This window comes from Leptonychotes weddellii, chromosome 1 (genome assembly GCF_054177405.1).
Source record: "Leptonychotes weddellii isolate Sample4059 chromosome 1, ASM5417740v2, whole genome shotgun sequence".
In the NCBI taxonomy this organism is placed as follows: domain Eukaryota; kingdom Metazoa; phylum Chordata; class Mammalia; order Carnivora; family Phocidae; genus Leptonychotes; species Leptonychotes weddellii.
Window position 1 is genome coordinate 29,570,743 of NC_138369.1, and position 9,082 is coordinate 29,579,824.

At 42.7% G+C, this 9,082-nt stretch overlaps 1 protein-coding gene across 1 annotated transcript in view; it reads right to left on the reverse strand.

Moving 5' to 3' along the window:
• Positions 1 to 1,345: 1,345 nt before the first annotated feature.
• Positions 1,346 to 9,082, reverse strand: part of SUCLG2 (succinate-CoA ligase GDP-forming subunit beta) — a 244,413-nt gene continuing 236,676 nt past the window's right edge. Inside the window, exon 11 of the mRNA XM_081820393.1 lies at positions 1,346 to 2,421. Coding sequence (XP_081676519.1) covers positions 2,306 to 2,421 — 116 coding nt within the window. The 3' untranslated portion in view covers positions 1,346 to 2,305. The remainder of the gene's footprint in view (positions 2,422 to 9,082) is intronic.

The window sequence follows — 9,082 nt, forward strand, 5'->3', positions numbered from 1 at the left end:
ATGCTGATAAGTGGGAGGGTCAGGACTTTCGCCTCCTCTAAACCTGTTGCTTGTTCCAGGAGAATGATGCGTAGACTAGCAAATCCATGAAAATCTCGTGTGCAAAGCAGGTGAAGTAAAAAGTGTATACTACTCTGTAAGCATCTTGCATACTGAGTACTGTGTTTAGACATCACCTCCTTTCATGGATACTCTTGCTTAGAACAGGGCCAAGTTTAAAAAATACTGCTCTGATTTAAAGGAAATTATTGTTCACTCTTATATACAGTATAGGAGACAGACTTGAAGAGGATGTTGGAAGGTCAGAAACGTAGGGATTTGTGGTGGAGGTAACATATGGAGGACTTCAGATCCACCAACATCACCAACTGTCCCGATTCTACCCTATATCACCAGTCACAATAGCTGGGTCAACATACACATACCAGTGATTCATTCTACAAATACTTACACAAACTATGCTGTGCTCAGCACCAAGATACCATGTGAGCAATATAAACTCAGACACTTAGACCTTCCAAGAGAGAAAAAAACCCACCAAATAACCACTTATTTGAAAATAAAGAACTATTTGCTTGTTATTAACCCTTTTAGAAAATAATCACACAAATGACTTAATTCCTTTATCTCCTCCTCCAAACAGGATTCATTAGAAACAGCAGTATATACAGTTACGTGAACACAGGTTTTTACAAAGGGCAAAAAAAAAAAATACAAATATACTGAATTTTGTCTAATTGACAATATATATGTTATTTCCTTTACCATACTAACTGGTTATCAAGCAATCAAGAACCAAAGCTCATCTAAAAAGACATTGTTAATATTCTTCATTTATCTTCATTCATCGATTAAAAAAGGATGTAAGGCTGATCTATCAAATGGTTTTTCTCTCCATAGAAAATACAGAGCTAGAAAAATATGAATTTTAAACTGTTGTCTATATATGAAATTTATAAGAACAGTGTAAACTGATAAAAGAAAACAAACAGAAAAATTTGGTCTGCTAAACATTTGTACACTAAGAGAAAAACCTTTAATGCTGGCAACTGAGTCTCACTAAATAGGACAAGTTTACATGTATATATATCCTTTAGCATTGTGCAGACGGAAGTCATATTTTAACCTGTTAGACACCTGTGACACTTACCTGGGCTTCTGTTTTATATAAAATTTTTATTCTTTCATTGCATAATCTCCTAACAGAAATGGTTGTTGATAAAGTTGAATGGAACTGAAATAATCCCAGAACAACCCAAATTCTCTAATTTTGGAGTCATGCCTAAGTTGTAAAAGAAAAATTGTTTGAGGAATGAAATCAACTAAAATGAGAAATACACAGACCTTAGAGCTTATAAAACATAATTTTATTTAAATTTGTGTACAGATAAAAATTTACCAAAATTTAAACAAAGACCTAATTCAAATTCCTTCCCACCACAAAAATGGACATTATGAGAAAAAGCCACATTCTCCCAATTACGTTCTCCCCAGAAGGTAGATTCTGGAGGGAAAAGGATTGGGAGAAAAAATACCGAAACAACATTATTTGATCTTCAGCACTGTCTTGTCTTGAAATGACTTAATTATGGAGATTTCCATAAGAATCAGCATTCTTCAATTTTGACATTGAAACAGAACCTTCTATGCCAAAATCAAAATAAGGTTTCTGGCTTTATTTTTAGTGTGAGGTAAACAGTATATTCAATATTAAGGCAAACGGTAGAATACAAGTGTGGGATATTAATGTGGATCTTCCACTGTACGACAGCATGTTTTGGAACATCCAGGGATTTCCTAAGCCTGTTGGAATTAGAAACTTGTAGAAGCTGTTGCAGTGTGCAACAGTTCTGAATGTCTTAGCTGGACCTTTTTGACACTCTGTCAAATGGAATCTTGAGTTTTTTACAGCATGTAATTTTTTTTTTTTTAATTAGAAGTTGTAAAATTGTAAATGAACCAGGGTCTGATCTCAAATTCTGTGTATATATACACACTGTTTGGTCAAATAGACTGCTCCTCCAAAGTTGGCAAAACAATGCCTACTGAGCAGGCTTACCATGACGGAAAAGTGTGAGAACAGGACATTAATAAAGATTCTAAGTGAAATCAGATTATTTAGGCTGTCTAGCTGTCTTATTCAAGAAAATGCAGATTTAAGATCTTAGGTACAGTGATTCATCCCCTGGCTCATCCCTTCTCTCTTTTTTCCCAATGGGATAATCATTTCCTTCACAGTGATGAGAGAAACATTACTTTTTATGGCAAAATGGACTTCTTCCTCCAAGGGATCAGGACAAGGCTATCACTTCTTAGCCACGCTGGCCACAGACTTCTTGGCTGCGTCCTCCAGGTCGACGGCCGAAGTAATGGGGAGTCCGCTGTTACTGAGAATGTTCTGGGCCTCGTGGACATTGGTTCCTAGAAGGTGGGGGGTGGAGGGGGGAGGGGACGGACAGTCACTGAAATGAGCCTGGAGGTGGTGCCCCGGGAAGTTTCCTAGGACCAGACATCGTGCAATGCCCAGGTCTCACGAACACAATTTATTTACAATTCAGTTTCAGCTTTTTAAGATCCAGATTTGGCTATTTAGATATATCCAGATGACAAATTTACCTTTTGTTTTGTTTTGTTTTTGCTCTTTTCACCTCAAATATCTGGCATTATAAAGATGCTACCTCTATTTTTTCTGGCATTTAAAAAAATGCAAATAATGATGTTCTTATAAGACCGCGAACAAAGAAAACTACTTGGCCAACTAGTTTGAAAGAGGAAAATCCTCTGAAGCGGATTCATCCCTTGCTTGAATAATCTGAATATGGACTCTAAAGAAAAAGCCATGTGTGAAACATGAGCCAGAGAATGGCAAATGGGTGTGACGTGTTGGTATAGAATATTGAAAACGAAGACAAAAGGACTAACCAATCTCTAGCTTTTCACCAGGAAATTAATTATAGGTTTTAATCAATGTCATTGACAGGGAAGATGATGTGGCAAGATCTCTACCAAGTGGTGGTTTGGCTAGAAAACAAGATGAAAGCTAGAAACTGCATGAGACTAATGGACATTTTTTTTTTTTTTTTTACTGATAAAAGCTGAAATTTCTGCTGATAATCCATAGTCAAGTGGTTCTGGCCCATGGCAGAAGTCATTGGTCTTAAAGACCTCTTGAAACGAAGGGTCTGAGTTGGTATCTCATCTAAAGTTCTAAGAACCTGCCCACCGATGGCCACCAATCCACTGCTTTGGGAACACTGACAGTATTCCACACACCTGTTCTTGCTTCCTCCCCACTGTGTATGACAGGAAGGGCAGAGGACCCGAAAAGAGCACTGCAGCCTCTGGGGGGTGTCTCGGTGTCCCATTCCTGCCAGGTCTGTAGCATCTGCAGGCTAAGCTACCCCACCCAAAGGTGTGCTTCTGCAACTGACTGTTTAGCATGCAAACTGCTTTTCTGTTCTTTCAGAGCAAACAAGCCTGTAGGAGAAATGTGATAAAATTTAAGAGTCTAATGAAATACCTCATCTTACATCATTTCCTGCGCTTCTATCTAGTTAGTAAGACAGAGCCTATTTATAAACAAAGACCTTGACATATAGGCCTTGGAGGACTTAAACGCATACAAATAAAAAGGAGGCCTTTGGTCAGCATGTTTGATACAAACAGGCAAAGGCGGAGTTAAAGAGGAACAGTTGTGCTAACAAGGTGATGTAGTGTTGATTCTCGTGGGACCCTGGGGCCACCACAGCGGTGGGGAAGGGGACACTTGGCCCTGGGTTTTTAGTTCAAGGCTTACTCACTGCTGTTTTCCACAGCAATGCGCCGAATGGCCTCTGTGGAAAGCAACAACTCAAAAGGTCGGGAAGTTGTTACCTAAAACCCCCAGCTTCTCATCCTGGCTCTGCTGTGTATTAGTTGTTTTAGGTAAATCATGTAACTCCTTCGAGCCTCAACTTCTTTATCTCCAGACATAACACTATGATCATCTGCCCCATAACCAATACTCATTACTCATTAAGCACTTCCATATGCCAGATATAATGCTAAGTGACTCAAAAGCAGCAGACGAAATCTCTGTGACGACGATGCCTAGATCTTACTGTCCCTATTTCACAGATGAGACAACAGAGTCATGGAGAGCTTAAATCACTTTTCCATAGTCACAGATTATAAGTGACAGAGAAGGGAACTTGAACTCTGTTCTAATTATACAAGCCTAAATGTTCTAAAGATGTGCCAATTTGTCTCCCTGTCTATAAAATGAGAATAATGGAGAGCCTGGGTGGCTCAGTCAGTTCAGCGTCCCAACTCTTGATTTCGGCTCAGGTCATGATCTCAGGGTGGTGAGATCCAGCCCTGCATCAGGCTTTGTGCTGGGCATGAAGCCAACTTAAGATTCTCTCTCTCCCTCTCCCTCTGCCCCCTGCCCCACCTCTCCTTCTCTTTAAAATGGGAATAATAATGCTGACAGCATAGGCTGTGATGAGAAGCAAATGAAATAATACATGTGATTTCATAAATGTCTGCACATCTGTGGCAGACTCGGCCGGCTGTCCACCAAAGATTCACGCTTCTCTTCTACAGGGGACAGCTGCTGCCAGGAGGTGGCTGCCCAACCAGGAACTACATTTCCCAGGGCCTCTTGCTTCTATGTGCTATCACATGACTGAGTTCTGGCCAAGGGTGTGTGAGTGGACATGAAACACACCCCCACAAAAGTCGCCAGTGTGAGCCTCTGTAGTCACCCAGTTCTCCCTGTCTGCCTTCTGGAACATTGCCAGCCAAGACAACCCTGTAAGTCACCTTTTGATGATGGCAATGACTCCTTCAGCATGGATACTAGCATAATTCTGTAGAGCAGAGCACCCCACTCACCCACCCTCTTAGACTTTATATGAATGAGGAAGAACCTTCTAGTACGTTAAGATTCACATTTCAGTGTTTATCTGTTGTTTTAGGAGCTAGCATTACTTTAACTGCATGTTACTTTGTAAGTGTGGTAGGCAGCTTCCAAAAATGGCTCTCTCCCTACTTCTGGGTGTTCATGCCCCTGTGTAATCCCTTTGGCTGTAGGTGGAGCCAGCAACTTGCTTCTAATGAATAAGAATAGAGCAAAAGTGATGTAATGTCACCCTAGGACTAAGTTACAAAAGCCCAAGACTTCTTTCTTGCTCCCTCTGACTCTCTGTTCACTCTGATGAAGCAAACTGCCATACTGTGGACTGCCCTACAGAGAAGTCGGCAAGGCAAGGAACTCAGGGTTGCCTCCTGCCAAAAGCCAAGGACTAACTGAGGCCTTTAGTCTGACAACCCACGAGGAACTGCATCCTGACAACAACAATGTGAGTGTGTTTGGAAGCGACCCCTTCCCTAGTCGAGTCTTGACATGACCCTAGCCCTGGCTGACACTTTGCAGCTTTGAGACCTTGAGCCAAATGACCCAGCTAAGCCACACCCAGATTCGCTACCACAGAAACTGTGAGATCAACAATGTTCCTGGTATTAAACTGTTAAATTTCAGGGCAATTTGTTACATGTTGGTTACTTAACTAATGCAGATATTAAGATTTATTATTTCATTAATACAACCTCAGTGTTCATTCTGAATCATTTGGTAAGGTTTCAGACAAGGTCTCAGAGGTTGAAAAGTAGGACAGAGGATTAGACTGTGGCAGGTGTTAAATACAAGGCTAAGGAATTCTGACATTAATCTGTACGTAGGGCTTTCATGGAATCATGACGCAATGTGAAGCAAAGTCCTGAATGACACAGAACGGAACTGGTCTTCGGATGAGAAGGTCAATGAAAGTTAAATATGTAAATTTCTATTTCCTTCAACAGAGACGTGGACTAGAGTTCTCTTCCAGGGAAGAAATCTAAGTTAGGATAAAGAAGGCTCTTCTCCCTCTTTCCTTTCTCTTAAGAGCATCTCCAATCTCAACAGAGAGCCCCCAAGAACCCCATACATCAAGAAGCAGATTCAGCTGCCTGAACATTCCTCATCTCTGACTCTACCTTTCTTTGGTGAGAGTCCTTCTGTGGACACAGGTCTTACCCATGCCTGTCAAGCTCTCTCTCTGTGTAACTGGACTGTTACAAGAATTAGTAGTGCCAGTAGAGTGATAACATTAACAAAAGCAATAATAGCAGCTCTCACTTAGCAGGTGTCATGCACTGTTCCAGGGGCCTAAGTATATTAGTTCATTTGCTCCTCAATGGCAACCCTGAGATAGCTACTATCACTATTTTCCTTTTACAGAAGGGAGGACTGAGGCACAATTAAGTTAAAGGTCAAAACCCAGCTAGCATGGCTAGTAATAGCTAGGAAATAGTGGAATAGACATTGAACTTGATCTCTCAGTGTTTGAATGATTTCTGGACCTAATGCTTGAAACATCCATGCTGAACCTTGGATGACCCCTTCTTACAATTTTTATAAATACATGACATCATCATCATAATCACACTGACAATAATAAAAAAAAAATCTCTGTTTTTCAGTCTTCCCACAATACTTTATTTGAGATTTTGAACTTGTGAGTTTGGTGTTTCTAAAAGGCCTTGTGAGTCAGATATTTATAAATGAGTTCTTTTTATTCACTTATTTACTTTTTTGGCCAAGAGCACTGAGGCTTAGTGATTGGCAGGATTCAGTCTCAAAATCCTTTGTTCATCCCACTCTGTTTTGATTTCCTGGTGACTCCCATTTGACATTTAAAATCTGTAGCACTTTCCCACGCATTAGATCATCTAAACTTCAATCATGCTATAAATTATTTAAGAGCAAGGATCAGGTACTAGGGTGTCTGCTTTTTCCAACCTCCCCATCTGGCTATACCTACACTAGCCACTGTCCCCTGCTAGAGGAGGGACCACATGGTGATCTTTGTCTGGAGACAGATATGGAGACAGTCCCATGCATGACTGTACCTGATCCGAGGGTGGTCCAAATACAGCCGATGTTCATTAGCTTGTCCAATTAGGTTTGCTCTGCTGAGAATCTGAATGGGTAGTATATATGAAATAGAATGGGGCAGCACAAAGAGGACATAGACAGCTCTAAGTAAGGAGGTGAGAGGAAGGCAGCACAAACATGCCGAGAGGAGTGTTGTCAGGTGCACAGGCTGCTGGGTGAATGCTCCGGAGGACAGCTTCCACGCCCCAGCTTCCTCTCCCTGGGGGCCAGCTGCGTCCTGGCTCCTGTCCATTCTGACCACTGTTTATGCAGTTTTACTTGCAATCCTTTCCATGGGTATGGATGAAATCAGCTCTTGACCGTTTTAGGTTTTTGAGACTACTTGAACCAGTCACTCTTCCTTGCAACCAAGGAAGTTCCTTAATTAACACCTTCTTCAGGACACAACTTAGCACCAGATATTCTCAAGGGGGAAACATGACTAATTTAGAAATCCCTGTACTGCAGAAATGCTGGGCCGTTGGCCTTGAGTCCTCCACCCACAACTCCTGCCTTTTCTCTGCTCAGCTGACACCCAAACATTCAAGAGATGCCTGTTCACATGGCATTTCTTTGGGGGTGCCTTCCTTGTCATTACTCCCCCAACCCCCAAACTAGAGCAGTGGCTTGTGAAAGAGCTTCTAGAGTACCTTGTACTTCCAGAATCATAGCACTATTGGGATTGCTCACTGACGTTTCTCTCTCCCCACCAAACGTAAGCTTCCGAGGGCCGACACTGTGTCTGGCTGGCCCACCAGGATCTCTCCGCGCTTAGCACAGTTGCTATTACATAGTGCGCACTTGATGGACTGAAAGACAATGGTGGACTCATACACAGCAAGTGTGCCTGAGGCGGTGAGGTGTGGGAGGGTGCTCTTCTGATCACTTTGCTGGCCTGACATCCCCCAAATAACCCCTTTTTTAATAGCATTGAAATAGCAGCCCCAAACAACCTGAAAATAAACAACGACTGTTCCGGAGTTTTCTCGGGTTCTCCTGTGGGGCTTCTCTAGTGGCTTCCTTCTCTAAGAAGGGCCAAGCAGCAGGGGGCTGTCTGCAGTGCCCTGGAGGACTCCAAGCTGCTGCCGCTCCTTTGGCCCCCGCAGCTCTTCTTGCCGCCCCGCCCTCCCCCCTCCCTCACACCTGCCTGGAGGCCTTGCTCAAGGTTAACAATTAGGGGGCGGGGCCAGAAGACAGGGGCTGCGACAGCCCTCAGGAAAACGGACCCTTTTCTCTTTCCAGCTTTTCCTGCAGGGCCATATCAAAATGCCTAATGGCTTCACAATTCCAGGATCCATTAAAGTGAATTTTAATTATGCTTGCAGTTACACTTTAATTATAGTCTTAATTATTAAGCACAGGCTAGGCATACTCAGAACCCCAGCATGAGAGAGGGAGGGAGAGGTAAAGGAAGGAAGAAGAGAAGGACAAAAAGGAGAGAGGAGAGGGAAGGGGAAGAGGGGGAAAGGAAAGGAGTTGGGGGGGGAAGAGAGAAAGTCATGAGGAATAACCCAGACGGACAGACACATGAAAAGAAAGAGGTATAGACAAGAGTCAAATAGAGAGAGCAAGGGCAAAAAGTGAGCCCATCAAGTCCCCAGTGCATCAGCCCGCGTCCTGACCCTGCCAGCACTCTGTCCCGGCATCCAGGCTGGTTTCTCCCTGGACTGTTCTTCGGTCTTGCTGCCCACACACCCTGCTTCCTTGTTCCCATGAGAGAGCAGCTCCAAGGGAAAGTCCGAAGACACAGAGAAGAGGGTGAAAAAGAAAACCTGCAGCCTCCAAAGGAGGTCACTGGAAAAGAGAAACAGGAAGCCTTGGGCAGATGCTTGCTGGTGTGTGGATTCCTTTCATTAAGGCTGCTCTTTGAATATTCAAGGTCTGTTTCTTCTTGATTCAGCAGGTGGCTGACACCAGCTCCCCATCCCCTTCCTTGCCTTTATTTCTAAATAGAAACCACCATGGCTGTTGTAAACTCCGACACGGAATTAAGAGTTCCAAAGACAGTGTCTATGTCTGTGTACCCAATTACAAAGGAAATTGATCTCTTCCTCACATTTAGATAGTGCTGCTGACATGTTCTAATATTTATTAAATGCTGCATTGCTTTTTAATGAGGCTGCAGGA